General features: G+C 43.8%; 1 protein-coding gene across 1 annotated transcript in view; it reads left to right on the forward strand.

Annotated features, from left to right (window-relative positions):
- Positions 1-23,862, forward strand: part of LOC110956956 (zinc finger protein 521) — a 49,525-nt gene that overhangs the window by 2,842 nt on the left and 22,821 nt on the right. Inside the window, 3 exon segments of the mRNA XM_051953946.1 lie at positions 3-223; positions 406-490; positions 867-899. Of these exon segments, the coding sequence (XP_051809906.1) occupies positions 3-223; positions 406-490; positions 867-899 (339 nt within the window).

Raw genomic sequence — 23,862 nt, forward strand, 5'->3', positions numbered from 1 at the left:
AAGCAAAGCTGTGTCTTCATCTTCTTCATCAAGCTCCACGTCCTCATCATCTGCAGCAAAAACACGATGTTCTAGCTGCAATGTGAAGTTTGAGTCTGAAGCTGAGTTGCAAAACCATGTCCAGACGGTGCACCGCGAGCAGACTGGGGACAGCAACAGCGGACAGCTCAAGACCCCCCAAGTGTCCCCCATGCCAAGAGCCAGCCCCTCACAAACGGAAGAGGTATTGTTAGTTAGTCTCATATTGATTAAGATCAAATAATGAATAAAAACATATCGATATGCACACATAGCTGTGTACCACTGTGTCAAATTGGTAAAATAAAAAAGTCTAGTTTCTCTAGTCTCTAGTAGTTAGTATCTTTTGTTCAAACTGAACTATAATCCCCTTTCTCTTCCTTACAGAAGAAGACATACCAGTGCATCAAATGTCAGATGGTGTTCTACAGTGAATGGGACATCCAGGTTCATGTGGCCAACCACATGCTGGGTAGGAGACTCTTTCTCTTTCATGTATTCTGGTTTCTGTTGCACTCTTGTGACAAAGTCATAAAATACTCTGCTTGTGTTATATATGTGTGTATATATATATATAAATATGTTCTCCATATTTCCAAAAGTATTACATTTTATTAATGTGGCTACTAGGTGTGCAATTTAAGTGATAAATGGAATGATTTTGTGTGACTGTCGTCGATACAGCACACAAATCATTGAGGAAAATTCACCCAATTTCACAACAAATTTTTGATAATTTTGAATCAGTTTCAGAAATAGTATTTTCCTTGTTTATTTTTTTTAAGTGAAGCACATGCTAAGGATTGATGTGGTATATGTAATAAAATATTTGACCCTGTCTCATTCAGGCTCACAAGTGTCTGGATCACATCACCAAATAGGTGGAATTATTTTATTATTTTGACCATCAACTGCATCCCCAGTGTTGTGCATTCATAAACCTGTGAGCTTCATTTCTCCATGCATGTGAATGGTATAATATAGTACGTGTGCATGCTTGTGAAGCAGAATCCCTCCACTTCAAACCACTCTGTAATGCAGGTAGTTTGAAGTAGTGGAAACATATGGACTATTTAATTATTTAAATGCCAAACAGATCTTATTCAGATTGTTTAAAATTCAAATATTATCTGACAGTTTTCAAAAAATATCTCCACTCCTACTGTATTCTTATTTTTTTGTTTCTTTGTTTATTGTGCCTCTTCACCTAAGTAATCTGTTCAGATGACTGAGATCTGAATGCAACATTTGGTGACATTTTTTCATACTCTCTGCATTTAATGACGTCAAATCAACTGAAAAAATGGATATCTGATTTTATGGCGTTGTATTTTACAAAATTAATTAAATTTTGCATTTCCTTTCACAAGATTTCTAGACTAAGAGCGCTGCTGTAAGACTAACCTCCACATTTTCCAAATGTCTTTACTTTTGGTTGTCATTTGTATGCAGGCAGAATAATTTATAGAGAACAGACAATTGGAAAACAGGTTTTCTTGCCTGCAGTAAGTAGGCGTCTGAATTCCGGTCTCACGTTCCTTTATTCATTCATTTATTCAGCTCGTTTGGCGGCTCTTTCATTACACTGCATTATCTGTTGTCTTCAGTGGGAGAGAGACTCATTGATCTGGAACCAAACCGCCTCTCTGTTTGGGACACGCTTCTAGGCGCAGGTGAATTTAAACACGGTGGGCAATTCTATCAGGACCGGTAGGCAATTCTATCAGGGACCCACTGTTTGTGCATAAACAATCAGAGGCATGTGATTTGTGATTTTGATGCTGCGGTGTATTTGCAAAAGAGAGAGACGAGCTGAGAGTGTGTAGGTGTGTATTTTGTATTCATCTTTGCGATCTGCTCACCCACTAGTCTACTGGGGGTGCCTAATACAGTACCATGCCAGCATTAGTCCTTTCTCTCGCAAAGGCAGGCACGGAGCACACTGGGAGGGTAGAAAACAAACCCCCCTACTGGTTATTTTATGTCTTTCAGCCACACAAGCACACAGTTCCCCCATAATAGTGGAATTCAGACAGCTTAAGATAACAGGAGGATAGGTGATTGGGTTATTGTCTGATGTCTTACTTCTCTGATATGCCGTTGCTTTGTATTCAACATGATCACGGGTTTCATCTGACTTCTCAAAAGGGTTTCTGTTAGATGCATTTGTTTGGTGATCTGTAAAATATGGAGAAAACAAAAGTCATTGTAATACGAAGTTGTCAAACAAAAAGAAAACTGAACAGAATAAAGTAAAGTAAAGAAATTGTGTTTAACTGACATGACTTAAAGAAAACGCATATGCATCATGTTAGCTGTGCTATAAAAGTTGATCTTTGGTTTTATGGCTTGTAGAGAATCGATCCCCATTTTTATGTAGAATATGGTTAAATTCAATCCAGCCTGTAATCACGGCAGAGCCAATTTGGGCCAAAAAACGTAGAAAAAAAATACTCATTTGGAAAAGCTCTAAATACCTTCTCTACAGAAAAAAGGGACACTTTCTCCTTTTAATGGCCATCTGCACAGGAGAGGGGAAACAGGGGGCTGGGGTCATCTCCGCTCAGCTGTCAGCGTTATTAGCGTAGGTAATGGAGCAGACGCTGGATTCATAGGGGTGTTGTTTTCATCCATGCCCCGCTCCATGGTGTCAGTTCACACTGATAACTCTATATATAGTGATGTGCCGTGACATAACCATAGTGCTAAGTGTATGGAACAACAAAACCTGAGCCTGACTCACCCAGACAAGTCCATATTAGCTGCCTTTGTAATACAATAGTCTTCCCAAACCAAGTGCAATGAGCCTCCACCCTTGCCTCCTCCCATCAGGCCGAAGTGGTCATGGCTGCCTCTTCTGTATGACTGCCAGCACATTTTGATGCATGGATATTACACTCAGATGATGGTTCAGACATAAAGGGCTCTGGTGCTCAGCTACTCCACATTTACTATGATAATGGAGGTAAATGAAAGGGAAGGAGGTGGCCATGGGTGCAGGAGGGTGTGTTACAGACCAGCCCTAGCCAAGCCTGTGAACGGCCCCACGTGTCTTAAGATGGAGGCTGCAGCCTGCTAGGGCCCAGATGGATCAGTACACATTTGCTGTACAGCTGGTCGCTCTGTTTGGGGACCTGGTGTGATACTCCTATGGAGAAAAAAATGATATCGCCACCATCCAAGGAGCAATTTAATAGCAGGCCAGAAGACAGCTGGCCACTCTTTAGTTTAGAGTTTTTTTGGCATGGCACACTTACAGAATTGAGGGTGTCCGATTTTTCTCCAGAGACACACAGATTTATACAGCTTTCAGCTGTTGCGGTCTCTATCAATCCTTTAATTTTCTGTTTTTCTTTGGGTTTAGAAGACATAACTGTCAATCAATACATTTTTCTACTTCGATCTGTAGTAACTGCTCTGAAAAAAATATTTAAAATTACAGCGCTTTCACAAAGTCGCCTGTGTTTTTTTAAGAGGACCTTTGAAGGTCTTTCACTGACACAAAAGCCTGTTTGGTTTTATCAGCATGCCATCATGCCACCCCATTGCTTCACTTTGACCCCAGTGTAAACTATGACATTTGGAGCCTCATGGGGGGCACGTTTGGCCCATTTATCGCACTGTTTCAAATGTCCCTGTGTGGATTTTCAGAGCCCTGACATGTTTTGAAGCATGGGCTCTGTCTTAAAGGGTTTTGAAGGTGAAAAGGGGTTTTGCTTTTTTGTTATATCTGCTTTCAGTCTAATTCTCATCTCGCTCCTGTCCATTCCAAGCAGCTACTGCCAAGGTGGCAGTGCTCAGAAGGACAATTGTAAACAAACAAACCAAACCACATCCCAGAAAAGTCTTTTTGGGGTCACCTCTACAGATTTTTGGGTTGGTGACAGCACTGAGCTTGAAGCCAAGTCAGGGAGGAGCCTTCTTTCACAGAGAGGAGCCGGTGGCCTGGTCGGCCCAGGCAAAGGGGGGCACTGGAGGGGTGGAAAGGTTCGGGGGCGGAGAGGGAAAGGCACATTTGCTGTACAGCTGGCCGCTCTGTGTGAAGCAGGCACTGTGGGCCGTTACAGAGCTGGAGAGGAGAGCGAGTGAGAGGCCTTTAGCTCTCCTCTAGTTTCTCCTCCTCCTCTCTGTTCTCTCTTTCTCGTCCCCCATCTCTCTGACCACTATCTCTCCATTTTCCTCTGTCTCAGTATCTAGCACTCACATTTTCATATTAACTGAGCTCCAACCTGGCAAAACATACTGTGTTGGCTGTTAGTGGGGGAACCGACAGGAGGCACACTGTAACAGTATTTGAAGCTGAAAGCCCTGTTTTGTTTCTTGCTAAGGGCCACAAATTATCCTTGACACATATCCTCTTGTCTTGGGCCCCTAGAGCAACTTGGCAAGTGTATGTTGATTATATGGTCTCCATCGCTGTCTCTGCCCTGGTGGCGGCACATTTACTACTCCATTAAGTGCTTTTTTCCTCCTGATGCATAAACAGAATGTGCTGTTTTCATTCTTTGTTTCTTCCCCCATAATCCCCTTTGATTAGGTATGTCTGATGGTGTTCCCTCAATTTCGAGGACTCATTCATAGAGCACATACACATGTAATCTGTTAACAAACATGACCAAACACTCCTCATTTGACTCCTAGGGGGCTGGATCTGAGTCAGAACTCAATAAACAACAGAGCACAGGAACAGGATCAATCTTATGAAATAAATAAGAGAACAGGTTTGGACCAGCCACTGGAAACAAAGGAAACCATGCGTGCTATATACTGAGTGTGATATCTGCCTGCTTTTATTAATTGGTGATTAATAACGCCTCTGTTCGTTAGCATAGTCACCTCCCGTGCAGCCAAGTGTGCTGCTGCTAATATGCAATTATGCGCACCTTACTGCTCGTTACATTATACCTTTCCCTGACTAATGTAGGGTCCATGAGGAGAATAGAAATCAGAGCGAGCTGCAAAAAAAGAGCTATCAATAAGATTCTCACTTTCACTGTGTTACTTGCCCGTCTGGATGGAAAACAAAAAAAAAGGAGGAAAAAAAAAGAAGTTTCTTACAAATTCTTCAACGTAACCAGGAGACTGCATTAAAAGTTTTACAGCATTGCAGAGACTGTTTTGCTCTTCCTGGAGTTTTTGTTGTAAAGCAGAGGTAATTGACATCACCATGGGGATGCTCTGTTGCTAGGCCAGACAAGCTCAGTCTGATGTGGTCCTTATCTATTGATTTTCCTGACATTTCCCCACACCTCACAGACTAGGCCAACATGTGAGAAAATATCTGATGCTCTCAGTTCATACAGCCTGTTTGTACAAACTCTGAGCGAACACTTGCTGCCCCTCACTGCATTGCAATTGGTAGGTTGATGTCACCATGGCGACTTGGGGCAAATTCCTGCCAGTGATTGGCTGAACTCTGCTCATTTGTTGAGTTAATCATTATACAACATAAAGTGCAATCTTACTAAAGCAATTGTGATATGAATAACTTATGCATCTTTAGATTGAATAATGAAAAAATCGCTGTTGTACTTTTAGAATCCTCTAATGCCAGTGTAGTTGGAGAGTTGGGCAACCTATGATAATAATAAAGGTAGGCTCCTACCGTCTTACTGCTATGTTTTATTGATATATAGGAGAGATGTCTCCTTTAGAGTGTTAATGCCAACCCTTGTTCTGAAGTGAAGCCCATAAATACTGGATGATCAGAATTAACCTCTGCATTACTCTACCTCCCAATGGTCTCTGAGATGTCACTAAGGCCGGAGGTGCATGCACACCCCTGGTCTGATGGGGTTGCTTAGCAGTCTGACTGGAGGGGGGCTTATGGGAGAAGTGCAAACAGACAGTCCTGCCTTCGTAAAGGTCAGAGCTGCAACCTACACCTCTCAAATCCCAGTCTGGCCCTGATGGGACCGGGGTTCCAATCATGCCTAGAGATGCTTGTGGTAAGGGAGACTTACAGTGGGAGCGAAGTGGTGCGCTACTGAGGAACTGCAATGCTTTCAAAGGTTGTCAGCACCAATAGCAGTGTGACAGATCCGATCTAACTTTGTGTAGTGGCTCTTGCCTGGTGTGTTTTTGGAATGACGTGTACGCTGCAACACCAGTAGCTATCATATGCTGCTGAATAGGAAAGAGTTTCAGTGTTGTTCTCCAAACTGTTGTTAAGTACACTTCATAGGTGTAGAGAGGTTTGTTTTAGAATACAAACAGACTGCAAAAGAGTAGCGCAAAAAAAGTTTTTCGCTCTCTTTATGGAGCACAATGGTGGTTTTCCAAAGTACCATGTAACGAATGACTATCCTCATCAAACTTTGGCTGTGTGAATGGTAGACAGGGGAGGAGAGGGGAGGGGAATAGGGTTCTGAAAGGCCCCCCAGCGTCAAAGCCTTAATAATCATGTGAGCAGCGCTGGACTTCATTACCCTCCTGTTCGACAGGCCGAGTGCCAGCCTGGATTGCTGGCTGGCTGTGGCAAGGTCAACGGCGGAGGAAAAACCAGTTACTGTGTTACTCTGGAGCGGAATGGAGAGGGGCGGCCATCTGTCAGCTCAGGCCTGCCATACCCGCAGAGCAAATGGACACGGGCGGCCAGAGGAGAGGCCACAGACACCCATAGAGCTAAACCCAGTGAGCATAACACTGAGGCATGGACACGGATCCAGCCAAAGAGATGGGCCTTGGTACCACTAAAACACATATATACACACACATAGAGAAAATAAGGCTATCTCCAAGAAATTTGGCAGCAGGTTGTGTCTGTGTTTATGCATGTTTGTTTTTAGTGTCAACACACTATTGGGCCCCTACTGTTTTAAGTCCAGATGGCAAACCATTTGATAAAAAGTTGACAAAAGTTTTGCCTTGCTTGCCAATGGTAAATGTGTTTAATCATAGTGCTCCTTTATGAAATCCTTATGAATGAAAATGTGAAAAAAAAAAACATATAGGCAAATTTGGGACCCAGTGGACCTTTGTTGTCTTCCTAAAGCCAACAAAAACACTGCCATTTGCGTTATTCTCAGATGTCACTCTTTCATATTAGATTCTAGCTTTAGTGTTTCACCTTGCCGGCTGTTTGAGTCGCATCAGGACTCTCTGTGAGGACCTTTACGATGCCCTCTGGCCAAAGTGGAAGAACCCTGTGGAATGTTCCAAAGCCCTCTAATAGGTTTCAGGTGCTGCGGGCCACTGGCCAGCCCCCCACCATCACCCCACTCTGTGTGTCTTGTGCGATAGGACTCCCTGTTCAACAGTCAGAGCACCGCCATTTCTCCTCTAAAAGAGAGAGGGCACAGTTACAAAATGGATCATCACTTACTGCAAAGTCTTTGCTTATGTTTACAATATACACTTGTCATTTGCTCTGTTTTAGATTCACACTGAGTCTTGTCCATCGCCTTTAACTGAAATATTTAAATGCTTGTCAGATTACAGTGAAGGAGTTTCTCTCACAGATGTGATTGGAGTTCAGGCTGAAATGCAATTTGCATCTCTGTCAACCCGCAGCTCAGCACCGCTAAAGTTCCTACTTGTTTTCCTCGTGCACTGAAAGCACCGACCCCCTGGCTGGAGCATCAACATACTCCGGAAAACAGGGAGATGGTCCTGGGCGATTCCCCTCACATTAATGGAAATCACACAGGAACTCCCTGGATGAAAGCTTTATTAGTTATTAAGGTTTAATGTTGATATCAGTGCTTATATGTTTACTGGAGTGCACGGTGTTGCTGATGTGGAATTGTCATAGAGGTGCAGATTTAGTAAGGAATTAGTGTACACCCAGGATTTAATTAAGGGGATCTATTTCCATCTTGTTAGAAAGAGATAATGTGAGCACTGCATGCATCATAGGTTACCATATTAAATGCTGCTTCCTGTAACAGTATTATATCCACTGCTGTAGTGCTTGTAGATTATAGAGTGGAAACAACATGCAATATTTACTCAAAAGAATTGCAGCTTAAAGGGAGTTAAAGCACTCAAGGTCTCTCTGTATGTGTTTTAAATACATTTTTGTACTTCCAACTAATCCTGTTTTTGCTCTCTTTTCATATTCAAACACACTGACTTAAAAGGTGACTGTCATTAGAGGTAAAATGATAACACTTCCACCCTTTTCGTATGTCTTGTTTCATTTCTAGCATGACGTCGGAGTGTGAACACTGAAGCGACATGGCCTCTTTGTCTCTCCATTTGTCCCAGCGCTGCCTAGAGACGTAAACCTTAAGCCACTCACTCTCTGATTAATCTTTTAACATTTATAATTACTAATTAAGTTAGTAAGAGACTTTTAATGTAGTCCTCCTTCAATGGGGAGCAGAGAGGACAACAGATCATTAGCTTCAATAATGAACGCGGAGGAGACAGATAATGACCTATGATAGGTGAATACTGACAGTTATATTAAATGAGGCGAGTATATGGGAAATGCTGCATGCAAGTAGCACTTCGTGGATTCAAAGGCACCGGGAGACAAGGTGGTGAAGTACTTCGCTAACTCCACAAAAGCTTTGAGGCGTGAGGAAATTTATCGTAGAGATGTGTTTGTGCTAATTAAAACATACATGTTCAGTATATATCTGTAATGCAGTGATGCCTATATTAGCATGCAGCATATAATAGGCTATATCTGCATTGGTACTTGTGTCCATGCTTGTTTCAAGTATGGATTTTATTTATTAATTCACACTGGTTTCATTGAATTTTTGGTCTCCCTAATGCCGTCAGTGTATCTCATTATCACATTATTACATTAGTGTCTGCATTATCCTGGTGGCTGTAAGTTGCTGCCCATTAAAAGAGTCATTTCATCTCAGTTTTTTTTTCTTTTTTTTTACCTTAACGACGATGCTACTCTGGCACATTCCGTGAGCCTTCCCACTTTGGGGAAGGTGCTTATGCCATAATGATTATTATCATTAAGAAGATATTAATGTGCTTAGTGTTTGCGACCCAGCTGCTCATCATGGCCTGAGCTACCTGCCGGGGAGGGAAGAGAGCTGCTGCCAAAATGGACAGTGCACGTAGGCCACCGCCCACCTGTCCAGAGGTTTCAGGGTCAGTGGAGGTCACACCTACCTTCCTCCCTGCCCTCTGCTGAACTAGCACAGGGATGACTCAAAACATAAAATTGGAGGAGATAAATTGCAGTATGTGGGATGATGGTAAAACAAAAAAAAAAAAAATGTGCTACTGAATGAACTGAAGTGATTTTTTAAGAACTCAGCTATGATTTTGAGCATCTTCCTCTTACACAATATCAGCATACATATTAATTACAGTTATGTTACTCTGCTGTGTGGGGAAATGTATGTTTTCCCTGCAGAGATTCATGCCACATAATTATTCATTGGATTTAAATCTTGCTATTATTTCAGGCCATTTCAGCAACAGAGTGCTAATGCTAAATGGGCTCGCATTAAGTTTGAGTTTCATGATAAGTTGTTTAGTTTTAATTGTGTTAATGAGGACAAAAGGTGACTTCCAAAAAAATATTTTTCGTGTGTGCGTTACAGCACAGGTAGAGTGGCTCCTGGATTTAAGCCTCCCATACAGATACAGATACAGATACAGATAGATGGTGTGGAGCTAAAGGCAGCGTGGCTCAACCTCCTCTAGTCTCTCAGTTTCAAATTGCTGCTTCATTAGGGCTTGGAAAAGAAACCCATGGTTACATTTAATCAAACGAATCGGTATGGCAGACCAACATAATCAATCACAATCCTTATCCAATATGCTACATTCTGTAACTACCAAGCTGGCTTGGAGAAAAGTCAATTATGGCCCCTCTCTGTGCTCCTCTGCCGGGGATGCTGTGATATTATACTGTTTCTGCAGTTATTTTCATTATGCAAATATGGACCATGTTTGTCTCACACATACAACCTTTTCATGCAGTTATTTCCTGGTTTTCCGTTTGATACTGCTAATTCTTGTATCATACATGGGCCAGGGCTTTGTGGGAGAGTGGGATGTGCCGTATCTGGAATAATCAAATTAAGTATTAATGATTTTTGCTCTCAAACTAACACTTGTGTTACACAGTGGGCTGCAGTCAGTGATGTTGTTCATATTTCATATGTTTTCTTCCGTATGGACCTGTTCTCACTGTCTGCCTCCGTATGAAATCATTTAGAGTTTGTTTTCTATACAAGTTCGACCTTCTCATCCCATATCCTTGAGTGCATTTAGGTGGATGCAAGACACATGCAACTTCACACACAAACACTGTAAACATGCTCACACATTGCACAGAGGCTCATCACTTAATCTATCAATCTCCTCTCTCTTTTCCTCTTTACCTTCTCCCTACCTTTTCACTCCAGCGCTCAGCCTCGCACACAACCAACATGCTCCACATAATACACACAAGCAAGGAAACACACACAGGCACGCACACACAAGGTAGCTTGGTTGGTGGGGGCCATGGCTGCAGCTCTTCTGCGCAGTCCCAGAGTGGCTCCCGGGGCTCGGCTGCCAGTTGTTTGCCAGCGTCTCCGGGTGGAATTCATTCAAATTAAAGCAGTGGAATGAGGCCCGAGTCCCAGAATGCCTCGTCCCTCTCCTTCATCAGCATTCCGCCGATGAGAGTAATTAAAGCAGAAATTAATTCTGCTGTAAGCAGAGGAGCCACAGAATAACTGATATTAGAGGCTGGATGATGAATGCTTGGCATCAAGGGAGGTCTCAGGGGAGGAAGGGGAAATTCACAGATCTTTCTTTCTTTCTTTCTTTCTTTCTTTCTTTCTTTCTCTCTCTCTTTCTCTCTCTTTCTTTTCTTTATTTCTCTCTTTCTTTCTTTATTTCTCTCTTTCTTTCTTTATTTCTCTCTTTCTTTATTTCTCATTTTACTGTCTGTGTTCCTGTCTTTTCTTTTTGGCTTTTCCTCTTTTTCCCTTTCTCTGCCCAATCCTATTTTTTTGTTTTTCTTTGGTTTATGTTGCCTGAACGTCTTTCTTCTATGCGTTTCTATCTGTGCGTCGGCTTATTTCTCGTTTTTCATCTTTGCATTTCTTTCATCCTCCCTGGCAACATTTGTCCTTCCGTGCCACCTAAAGATTGCTACAAAGAGCTGAAGCCTTTGGCTTTAAGCATGACTGAAGACGCTGCCACTAAGCCTCCTCTGCTCAGTAACAGTATTTCACATTCTGTCAGCGCTGGTGTTCGCATTTTCAGTCAACAGGCATATTAGAGTGTACTGATGCTGCAAATGCTAGCGCTTTGTTGTTTGTCAACAGGAGCCAAAATGAAGAGTGCTTCTAGGTGAATTCTTTAATACCAGGGACATAATATCAACTGTCACCGAAAAAAAAAAGAAAAAATATCTGTGTAACTGTTAATCATAATATGAGCAACAACAGAAATACATAATTATTGAATTAGGCTGTGTTCTTATAGTGATAAACACTGTGTATTATATTCAAGACAAACTGCCGTTTTTTTTCTCAGGCATAGTTTGAGACAGAACCTTGAAGCTCTCCAGATGATGTGATATTCTACCCAGGATGATTCAGTGATCCTCCATGTCCCCTGACGCTTTATTTTTGGAATAGCGCATCTTTAGCAAGAGCAGTCACAAGACTGAAAGACAAACAACTGAACTCTGGAAACACTGAGGCTAGATGAGGCTGTCAGTGTTTTCCTCTCTTAGAATCAAATGGAATTGAACAAAGGTTAGCTCTTTGGGGCTTTATGGTAATGTGATATACGATGCTGACATGGAATTTGCCAATGCATGTCTTAGCACCGTCTGACTCTAAGGAAGGAGTGAATGGTAATTGCGTTGACCTCTGCCCCTCCCTCTCTTATTCTGCCCTCTGGGTAAAAAGCCTGAGGAGGTAATAAACAATAGATAGATTTGTCTTGTTTGCATTGCAGCTGCTGCACTCTTAATGACACGCGAGATTGGTCTCTATTTTGAAAATATTGCATGCCAAGATCTGCAGGTAGTTATATTGCATTTTTAATTGGTTTTGTGCAAGAATATCTCAATCAGATGTAAATGAATGGAAGCTCAACCTGAGAGTTCCTGACTGTTATTAAGAATTTAGCAGGCTGGCATGGAGTTGAAACACAGAATGAATGATTAGAAACCATAAAGAGCCCCCAAATGCCAAAGAGTTGCACACTGGCAGAACCAGGCACAAACCTGTTGATGAGGCCAGGCTGGGAGGCAAAAAGGCCTGAGGGAAGACTTTCCCAACCCCTGCCCATGATTCTGCCTTAAGGGGACGGACAAGCCATACCTTCCATGCTTACACCTGCTTTAGGTGCACATAAGATGCCACATGTGATTTACCATGACTCTGATGAGGACTATTCACATGGCATGTTAAACATCATGGCTCTGTTTTGAAATACATAGACTTGTTTGAAATTGGTTATATAAATTTTATTCAGAAAATCATGAAAAACATTAATTCCACTCATAAAAAATAGTTATTCTTTAAGCAGCCATGTTTTAGGAATAACCTATTAATGCATGATTTGCTGAACCCCAATGTTAGAGACAGTAGTTGGGATTTCTTTAAAATTATGGATGTCTGATATTGCATTGATACTTACTATTATTCTACCCAAAGTCCATTATTTCCAGTCTCATTCCTTTATTCTTCTTTTGGAAGGATGTTGTGAAAGCACAAAACAGAAATAGTAATCATACAGTAAAGGCATTTCCTCTAAATTATTTAGCGATGGGGTCTTTTTATAGACACAAGGTTTACCTTCGTACTTAGCAGCAGTTTTCTGAGTGTATCTCTGCAGTGGATCATGTTGCCATAGTGCATGATATTTCTCCCTATCATTCAAATGACGCAGCCGCTATGAACAGAGTGGGCATAATCTTGATGTCTGCCGTCCTGGAAATGGCGGCAGCATTGTTTGTTTGTCTGCGTTGTTCCATACACCAATAAAAATACACTCAAAATGAAACCTTGGTGTAACGATGACCTTAAACGCAATGACACTCTTTCCCATAACATTGTCCTGTCCAATAGTCCAGAACTCCCCTAAGAGGCCTTACAGCAAGTCTAGGAGGAACCAAATGAGAGAGAAATCGATTACTTTCCTCTCTCCACTGTCTCTGCCCTGGCTGAATTACTGAAACAAGATGCTGCACTTAGAGGAGTCTTTGGAGAGGCAGAGGGAGAGAAAGAGAGGTGGGGGAGAGAGAAACACTTTTAGGGACATGGGTGCCATTTAGACTAGGACCATCTTCTCACAGAAAGCCACTAAAAGCAGAGAATGATCCTCTTCCTGTCCCTGGTTGGGAGGTGGTTAGCCTCCTGTGGTTTAGTGAATACAGAACATACACTCGGGTTTGAGGTCAAAGCAAGATCATTAAAAAGAATATTAACTTCTGAAAGCCAAGCATGGCAATCACGCAGATAGAGCCGTATCAATTCATCCTTAACTGGAGTTAAGCATATCGCAGTTATGGTGTGTCCAACAGCACGAGAGTGGGCTACATGGACCCGATCTGATCTTGTTTTCAGCTCTCATACTGTCAAATGGGTGTTGTTTAACATCCACACCAGGTTTTATTGTCTGAACTATGAAGATGAAAATGAAGCCCGCTCGTTTGGTAGACAGAACGTGGTGCTTAAGGGACCCAATCCCTGTAAGTGCCATTAAGTGGAAATTGCCGTTCACATATTCCAGTGGTTTGATTAATTACACTCTCTCATGTGCTTTCATAAAGGCCCAATGAAATATGGGGAGCAAATTGCATTGTGTTCCTGTATCCTGTTATGTAAAAGCAGTTTAATTATTGACACATGTTTTGCCACCTGGCAGGGGAAAGGATGGTTGGACATGAATAGAAATCATACAATAGATATTATGGAAGGGTAGAGCTAGCACTCGAGATGCCATGTGTTTCTGTACCTGTGACTCGATTTATGTCTTCGCCTCGCCTCAGGTTCCTCCTGCTGAATCAGAGCAAAGAGCAGTCACGATGAGCTGGATATGTCATAGTTGTGAGGGAAGCGTTTTGTGAAAATGGCTGCACTTTGAAACCTGTTTAACTTTGCGAGGCAGGACTGCTATTTGAAAGGTCTGTTCTAATAAATATGTAGTTAAGGCGATATTTTGTGAAGGCTGCATAGTCTCTCCAGGGGATTAAAAGATCACTGCTGGCTTTGTGTGATATCTTAAGATAGATCTTTTTGATCAGAGTAAAGGCTTAGGCACTGCTTAGTTACTGACACACCACTACTTTGAACTCGAGGAAGCAGCGTAAGAAGACAACAAGCAAATTTGTTGCAGTTTTAACATAAATTTCTTTATTCCTCCTGTCTTTCTTAGTTCTTTGTTCCTGGACAGTGTTTTTCTTTCCAAGAGCAGTGCCCTCTACTGCCACGAAGACTGAATAGCATCAATGTGTCAGAGCAGTGCTCGCCTTCTGTTGTAGCCAGTAGTGCTTAGACTCCACTCTATTCTGTATTCTACAGTGTATGTGGAGGTATTAGCTCATAAAACCCTCCTACTGTCATATGAACCCACTGCTGTCCCTGAGCTCTATATGAACAGCAGGGCTCTGATATTTAGTCCCAAGCTGTTCCTGTTTGCCCAAAACGATCAGGCCTGGCCTTGTGCTCTCTACCTGATCTAGTTGACTGGGCTGTGTAAGTTAGGTAGGCAGTCCCTGTCTCCATCCCCCTCCTCCCTTCCAATATGCACTTGGACCCGGGCTCAGGCTGCACCTTTTGTGTTCCACAGGGATAGGGGGGCCAGATGGAGGAATTTGATTAACCAGCAGTGGAGGACCAAATGTTCAATTGGATACAGAACCAGTTGGAAGACAGGAGGGAGCGAGGGATGAGGCGGGGTAGAGGGAGAAATCTAAAATGGCTGGTCATGTGTGCCGGCCAACACTTTCCAAAGGGGAGCCCAAACAGACACTGAGGTGTAGTAATGCAGAAGCCCTTTTCCAAGTACCAGCTGGGCCTTTTAGGAGCCTCTATCCCCACAGCAGACACTCGGCAGCCTCCGAGCAGCTTGACTTTACCATATGTGGAACTTTTTTATGCTCCACCTGGTTTCCCCAGGGGACCTGTGCCGCTGGGACGCCGGAGGCAGGTGAATTGCTCTTAATGCAAGGCACTGAATCACTGGGCCAACAACATGAGGGAAGAGCCTAGGGAGAGGAAATGGATCTGCAGAAAGACTGGCGCGGACTGGCACGACCTTGGAGCTAGTGCCCGCTGCGGAGTAGAAAACTGTGTGACGTGTCGTGCCTCCACTCATTACACACCTCCACTTTAGTAATCTCTAAACTTGTATTTCTTAGATAATATTATGTGTAATTTTACAAAACACTATTAAAATGGAACTTTTCCATTTATAAACTGACTAGTTTTCCCCATCTTTCCAATTTCCCTTTATGTTTTATTATTGTTGCTTATCAGAATCTATTGATTGATGTAGATTTTGTTGCACTGCTTTGGTAAATACATATTTACTGCATTTTTGCATTGCTCTACCTGCACATTTCTAAAATTGCTAAGTAAATTCAGTTGTTGTTTCTACTCCGCTGCACAGTTTTCAGAGTCTAGACCGTCAGGACAGGTACTGTAGGTCGGATGAGAGAGATTTTGGCCAAGACAGTGGGGGTGTGGTCACTCTCCTGCCTGCACCTGTCTTACCAAGTCTGTGGCAAAAAGCCAGAGGTCAGGGGTCACCACAGGGGGCTGTCAAGGTCAAAGGTTTATCACTCTCCAAGGGGTCCTGGAGCCATCACTCAGACCCTACAGTACACACGATCTGTCCAGTCGAGTTTTTTCTTCCCCCACTTTTTCTAATCCTTCCAAATGGCTCAGGCAAAACTCCTGACAGCAGCAAGTGAAACAAACTGTGGGGTGTGGAGCTCTAAGCCATCAGCTGGAGATTTCACTTTGAAAAGATTCCCTTTTACTCACTGCCCTTTCCACCAATCAGAGGGCTCGCCAGAGTCCGGGCACCCAGAGCAGCTGCCCTCTGACCCTGCCAGCGGTTGTTGGTTTATTTTGTTTGGGCGTTTTAGAGCGGATGGGGCTGCTTTTGACAGGTCAGGCAGCAGGACTTGGATGAGGTCTTTAGCAAAGGCAGCCAGAGAGGGAGAATTTCACAGCTCGAGAAAAGACACAAGCTACCCCGAGCTGGTTTTGCAGTTGCAGTATTACGCTTGTATTGCTGGAGAGGTTGTCATATTCATTGAGACATGTGGAAAATGGCCCATTTTGGGGGGGAAAGAGGGCCCATTCATCCAAAGTCAATTCCATCAAGCAGACAGAAATTCCTCGATCCCCCTGTTTATGCAGCTGTGCCCACCGATCAAATTACACCGATCCCCCCTGTAACACCCCACACCTCCTTCTGCCCCTTTTGCTAGTCTCCCCCTCAACTTCCTCTGAATGTACCCAGAGTCTCACATGGATCTCCCACTCACTAGGGAGCATGGTAGAGGTAAAGAGACATAAGGGGGCACGTAACCTAGAGTTCTACCTACCCGCTGCAGTAATTGAGGCAAAGCCAGAGTTTCCATGGGTCAGTGGAGGGGCCTGTCATGTGAGGGGCACGCAGGGGCAGGCAAAGGAAGCACCTCTCCAGAGATGAAGTACTAACCGTCATGCTGTAGCACCAACTCTGACAGACCGCAGGGAATGGACCCGCCGCATCGAGCCTGTCAGCTGTTCCAGCAGCGCAGAGCGATCGTAGAGCCCTCCACTGGGACTGTATTACTGAAGGCTTTTCTTCTCTGCCTCTGTTTTATTTTTTGGGTGGGGAGGGCAGGGTTGCAAGTCTGTGTGCAAGAGGGGGTGTTGAGGGGTATAATTTAGAGCACAGAGGGAGCTTCGTCTCTCCATCTTATGATTTGGAGGTGAAGACAAGCGCCCTCGGGGGCCCCCTGTCAGAGCTTTTGGGCGCGCTCAATGCAGACTTCAATAAAAACACACAAAAAGAATTCCCCCACAAGGGCGCCTGGCTGAATTGCTGACGCCAATGTAAAAGATTCAGTTTTCTGTGAATCATTTAGTACGCGACCCTGAGCTCTCTACACAACGTGACAATAACAGGAAACCCCCCTCTGTCCTCCTCATCATGAAAAAAAATGAGGATCGCAACAAACCCGGAGAATGGCGAATTATTTCTTTCACGCATACAATTTCACACATCGATCACCCTGTGCCACTCCTCCATTTTCCTGTTCCCCTCCCACCTCTCACTCCTCTTTCCTTTCCTCCTCTCACTGTATTTCTGTCATGACAAATGTCAAACACAGTCAGTTAGGAGGGTGTTTTTTTTTTCTTTTTGGTAACCAAGAGCTTGCCAAGTCGAATGTGCACTACTGGGACAAGACTGCTGCAGAAGCATCACGTTGGAGCATCAGCATCAGATATTTCTGTGAAAGTAACAGAAATGTTTGAAGGTGTTGTCACAAGCTCACAGGTTCCTGCTGTTTGTGTGCACCGGAGGGAAATGGCGCCTTCTCAGCCCTTTTGTCTCCTCCCTCCCTATTGTTGTTTTTAAACTTATTTCTCTGTTTAGTTGTTATCACTTTTATTGTGGTTAAGAATCTCAGCATGGCTGTGTTTTGTGGGTTTTGACAGAGGGGGTCGGTGTTATAGTCAGAGTTAAAATTAGAGGAGTTGCTTTACTGTGTGACTTGGAGACATGTCATCTTCTAGAAGCAGTGGGGAGTCTGTCAGTCACAGCCATGGTGTGTTTTAATCATCGCTGTCCCACTTGGTGAAGCGCTGACGGTTAGAGTGAGGGTTCCCTCCCCTGGACAATACCAGTATGCCAGAATCTCATACACTCTGATGTCAGACGTAGCAACCAGTTAAGAAATATGAGACGTTTCTTCCTCAAGTTAATGCTGCAAATTCAATGGGGGAATCAAGTGATGTCTGGTGAATCTGAAGACATATCACAAGTGTGTTTGAAGGGTTTTGTGATCTTTCAAAAGATATGACAGCTGGAAGGAGATTGGCAACAAAATAGCAGGAGTTTGTCACTATAATAAGAGAGTGAAGCTGATAGAATAATCAAAACCTACGACATCTTAGAAGCTTAATGAGCGGGGGCTCCCCCCAAGCGAGCAATAATAACAGTGTTTTGTAATTCTATAGCCATTTAAACAATACTCCAAGGGATTTTAAATAGACGTTTCTTTGTAAAGAAAACTAGGTTAGACTACAAATTACATTTTCCATATTGCAGCAGTGTTGATGAGAAGTGCATCTTTAGGTTGTAGAGAGAATGTACGTCTCAAAAACTGAGATGCTATGAGGCAGAGTCAGGCTGCAGACTCCCTTAACCATGTGCTGAATTGTCCATTACACTACACCCATCCAGCTCTCTCTCCTTTAACCCCAGGCCCCATCTGAGCATGCTCCCTGTAGTCCTCTCCAGGGATATGGCCTCTCATTTCTGAGAGCATCCTCTGACGGTCTTAATGGACAAGTAGTCTCTCTACAAGGCCAGGAGAGCTCTCGCTGAAAAGACCACTCTTGTGCATGTCTGGAATAAGTACTGCTTTGCCCTCCGTCTCATCTCAGGCCCATTTAAGGTTGTGTTTACGGGTAGAAATTAAATGGTGCCGTTAGATGGCAGTGAAAACGGAAGAGAAGGGAGGAGAGGAGAAATGGTGCTTTTGATGCCGTACTCACCTTAAAATAAATAAAGTCTGTGGAAGACTGGTCAAGAAATGTGTGACAGTCTGTAATTACAGAAAAAAATACTCAGAAATTAAAATTTTAATTCGATTTACATTTAATTGGGGAAATACGATTCTTGAATATCCCTTTGAATTGCAGTGGAATTTACTTGTGGAGATTTAATGTTCACCACAGTGACGAACGCCACTAAATTGAGCTTTAAACAGAAGTACTTAGAAAAATATTCCTACAAGCCCCCAAGCAATTAGTCCAGCTGCCTGCCTTTGTCCACCTACCCATTGTGTTCTTTGTAAAAACCATTCTCTTACACCTCCACTTACTCCATCCTTTGAGACGCCATTGGAAATCCAGGGCTCTGAGTTGAACCCACAGTTGGTTTAAGTGTAATGAAATGTATGTCATGTCTCTGGCTCTCTCCCTCTGGCTTCCCCTCACCCCTGGCCCCCTGAAAGCACTGCCTTTGACAGGAAGGCCTCTGTGGCTTCTGCTGCAGTGATCTTTAACCCCTTCAGGTCCCATTGACTATTTAGGACGTGAGGACGTCCCAGCGATTGGAGGGTAGACTAAACCATTTACACATGCTTCAGAGCATCGGCTGAGGAGAACAGCAGACAGATAGATGGAGTGGACGCCTCGGACAGCTAAACCGGCCCTCTGGGAAATCCTACTCTCATGTCTGGTCGCATTTAAAACAATAACCTCTGCTCTTTTAGTGTTTATTAATGTTTTACAGTTTGCTTATTGAAAAACACCAAGTTGGTAGGGCTTATCATACACACTGGGGGCCGAGCAATGCGCACATTTACTCTGCGGTTTACACTGTTTATCTGTTATGTGTGTTCTGTCCTACATTGTACACATAATAGAAACCATGGCAACAGAAGTCAGGTGCAGTTTCCGTAAAAGGACCCAAGCTGGGCCATTTCAGATGATGCACATTTAAATCTGAACATATATCGACTCAGTTCCTGGTATCATATTTATTTATCATACATTCAATTTTTATGCAGATGAGGGCGAACACATCATGCATGGAACACTTGCGTTGCATCCGTATGTGTGCGCGTGTGTGTTTATGAGGCTTTGTGTGTGATTTACCTGGAGCTTTGTTAGCGTGTGCGACTCTGCGTATGCGTGTTTGCTCCCCTGCGCACATCTGTGTGTGGACGTGTGTCTGTGCATGGATATTGCAGCTTGGAGAAGGGGGTGCATGTCCACTATATTAGACAGAGCGTGCGAGGGGTGCCTCAGCATGTGTGTACTGCTGTGTGTTCGGAGCTCTCGGCGCCAGCAGGGTGCGCCATTCCAATTTACCCATCAGCCACGGAGGCAGGGGGTAAAAAGCGCGGGGCATCGCTGTCGGAGATTTCACATTCGAGGGACGAGATTACCAGTCAGGGGACCCCTGTGTGGAGGTGATGAGTGAGGGCGACTGCAGGGGCACAGTGTGGGGTAGTTGGGACTGTTGGGGGACGGGGGGAGGAGTGGTGAAAGAGGGGGGAGGCCAACACGACTCAACACCTCCCTGGAATCCTTGGGCTCTCTGTTTTCTGGGGAGCGTAGCTGCCAAGCCACACATCTGTTTGACACCAGGCCCTGTGGTATGGCAGTCAGGGACTGTCTGTCCTGATTCGCATCTCTTCGCTGTCCAGTTTATTGTAAGGATCCGGACAACTGCTGAAGCTCTGTCTCTTTAGAGATCCTTGCAAAATTGTGTTTTACGTAGGCTTAAGAGAAAGAAGAAGGATGCAGCAGTCTGGCTTTCACAATAGCAAATGATTTATCTTATTATCTCTGATTTTCCATTCGATGCTGTAATCATTTGCATTGGAGAGGTTTGTGTATCCTAAAACTCCAGAACATAATCACAGCATTATAAAATCCGCCCGAATAGTTACCTCAGGCCCACAGACCCAGCCTTCTGTCGGCCGTGCTCGCTCAGCCTGTGTTTGAGTGTCAGCCAAGTCAGCTATGGCTGCTCCAGAGAGCCTGAAGTCTGTTGGGGAGACGGGACATTCCAAACAGCATAACTCATTCTTTACACCATCTCTGCTGCCATTAGTTAATTATATGCAGGTGTTTTCCTTTCTCAGGTTTTTTGTTGTAGATCTAATAAAAATGTAACCATAAGTACATAAAGCCAGAAAGACGGCGAAAAGCAAAGGGGGAGACAGTGTGGAGGAAGTGGCTGAATTTGCTGTGTGAAGCAAATTACTGCCCCCATGTAGATTCATCAGTTCTCCCTGCTGGATTAAGGAAGGGCCTTTCTAATGAAGTTCGCCCCGTCAAAATGAAGGGACTAATTCTGATTTAGCTGAGGTAATGAACTTCCCCTCTCCTAGTGAGAGCAGCACCATGGGGTGAGGAAAGAGGGGTGGTTGTGTAGCGGGGGAGGTGTGGGGGCAAAGGAGAGTGGCAGCAAGAGAGGGAGGGAGACAGGACGGAGATGAGACAGGAGAGAGACATGCAACGAGGACAGATAGAGCTTGAAGGGAGAGCGAAAGCAAGGTGGAGAATGAGAAAAAAATTATGCAAAACGGCTGTCTCGTATTTGCTGAGATGTATTAAATTTCCAGTGCGGGTGCCTGTGTTATATAAAATTATGTTAATGTCTTGTGGCCCGCTGCGAATGGCGGCTTGCTGGTCCTGAGCATGCGTGGCTGGCCGCTACACGGAGCGCACTCAGTGGGACTCAGCTTTTCTATTAAGGAAAACCTCTAGACACCTGATGATGAATTCTCTCTCACCAAATGTTCCCCCTTTTTTGTGTTGAAAATATGAGCGCTTTTCTAAATGACTTTGGAGAGCCTGGCGTGGCGCTTGGCGGCCTGCATCGAGCAGGGGGGAAAGGGGTATGGGGGGGGTCCCTCTGCAGCAGGCTAAGGGAGTCAATTAAGGCAAGCACTGATAATTATAAGCCGGCAGAACGCAGGGGCTGGCTAATTGTACAGTGTTCCATGCCCCGAGTCCAGCCAAGGGGCCTCTCCTCAACGCTCTCCTTCCCTGCTCCTTTGTGCGTACCACAAACCCCACAGAGCCACATACCTCAGCCTGACAATGCCACAGTGAGGCTAGCGAAAGAAGCCGGGCATGTGCCCGTAATTAACTTTTTACATTCAGACCACTCACTCTTTTGAGACCGGAAAGAGTCTGGTCTATATTCACACCTCGCTTTCTTTCTCCTCTTTGCTTTCCAGAAAAGTTGTTATTTGCCCATTGTACCGTTTCTTTGCTTGTCTGTAATTTTTATTTTATTTTTTTTCCTCACTTTGCACCGCAACTTTCATTGAGCACAAGAGTCTTGGAAAGTCAGGGCATAGTCGCTTGACCTTTATTTCCTTCTAACAAGAAAAAGCCCAGCAGTTTAGAATAGGCATGTATAGAGTAAATTAGAGCATTTCAGTGTAGAATGGTGTTTGTGTGGCTGCAGGGGGTCCGGCACTCCATGCAATCCATCTCAGCAGCCTGCACTGTTTGTCCCCAATGGACCTCCGTACCTGCCTGCAGCTGCAGCGCCTACATATCATTCGTTAACAAGTATTCGCCTCTTGCCTTTGTTGTTGTGGATTTCTCCCTTTTCTTTTTTCTTCTCCTCTGCCTCTGTGACCTACGCACTGTTCATTTGACCGAGTTTTAGCCATTGTGGGTTTTAGCTGCAAGAATAGCAGGTGATGTGGAAACACAAAATGGCAGACTATTCTTCAAACAACGTTTCCTACTGAAACGCCGGCTTCATCCGATTCACAGCTAGTTTCCCTTTGGCAGACTGCACAGTGATATGTTAAAGTTTCAAATTGAAAATGACACTTGCGCACAAAACCTGAAATACACCAAGATTTTTGGCCGTCTTGTAATATAGCTTGACACATCTGGTGTAACTCTGCAGGGCTGAACAATACTATGCACATTTACTTGTCTGAATATATACACATACATATATATATATATATATATATATACACACACACACACTAGTTATTGTAAATTGTATGATTTGCAGTGAATGAGATCTTAAAGCAATGTGGGAGATACAGTCGACTAATAGAACCTCCTTCTAATTTTCTCTTTGATGGTATGTTGCTGTTGCCGTGTTGCCATAGCACAGCTGACTCATATAAGACTTGTACAGTGTAACTGGAATTCTGCTGTAAGCTATGAATTGAGAAATAAAAGTGCAGAAGGGTGTTCATGCTTTATGTAGGAAGTGACACATGGATTCATCTTGTGTAAACCTATCATTTCCATATCTAGCCTCAGGTCTTCATATAGAGCACAATCATATAATAATAATAATAATAACAGTAAATTATGAGAAAAGATGTCTTTTTGTTGGTTTTAGTTTCTTTATTTTTTACAGTGCAAAAAGCAATCAGTATTGCTAAACACATGCATCGTGACTCTTGGCCAGTAAATCAACTCAAAATGTCTGCTTAATGTGTTTATGGAAAAGGAGAAGTGTCCTTGTGTTTTTTCCCCCCTCATGTTTTGTGCAATCCAAAAGGTGTTCTAGTCGACTAAACCTTTTGTAACATCCATCCAAGCGTTACGCATGTTTATCTCAACACAAAAACCTGTCAGTTTGGTGTTTCTACCTCTGGCCTGGTAGCCAGGGGAGCTGTGAAGCGGTTAATGTAGGCGCAGAGTGGCTGATCCTAGCAGGAGCCTAGCCCTGCTCTGATTAGCACCTCCAACGAGCTGCCATGCATCAGAGCTGACATTTTCTCAGAATCATGTTCCCCCAGAATCCTTTGCTCTTGCTGTGCGAGGGCGTCGCTACTACTGGCATGTCACAGCCAACAATCTCCCCTCGGCCTCCTCCTCTTTCTCCCTCTGGAGGCTGGAAAACAGCATCAGCCATGCTCCAAAGTTGGGACCCTGACACGAGTGCTTTGGTACCTCGCTTATCTTTCACTTTCTCTCACAGACACAAAATATGTCTTTTACATGCCCACTTCCCTACAGGAGTAAAGCTTCTCCTTTCATGCCGTGGTAGTTTTGCCAACATCTTTGATTTTATTAGCTCGCACTCAGCCATATTTCTGTCACAGTTTGTATAACACATTCACTTTTTGATAAAATGAGGAGGAATCTTTAGCATGCCGGGATTGAATCTTTTGCTGTCAACATTTTGCACTTGATTTGCTCTGTCCTTCTCAAACTGTGGAGGCAGGAAATAGAT

Source organism: Acanthochromis polyacanthus, chromosome 9 (assembly GCF_021347895.1).
Source record: "Acanthochromis polyacanthus isolate Apoly-LR-REF ecotype Palm Island chromosome 9, KAUST_Apoly_ChrSc, whole genome shotgun sequence".
Taxonomy (NCBI): domain Eukaryota; kingdom Metazoa; phylum Chordata; class Actinopteri; family Pomacentridae; genus Acanthochromis; species Acanthochromis polyacanthus.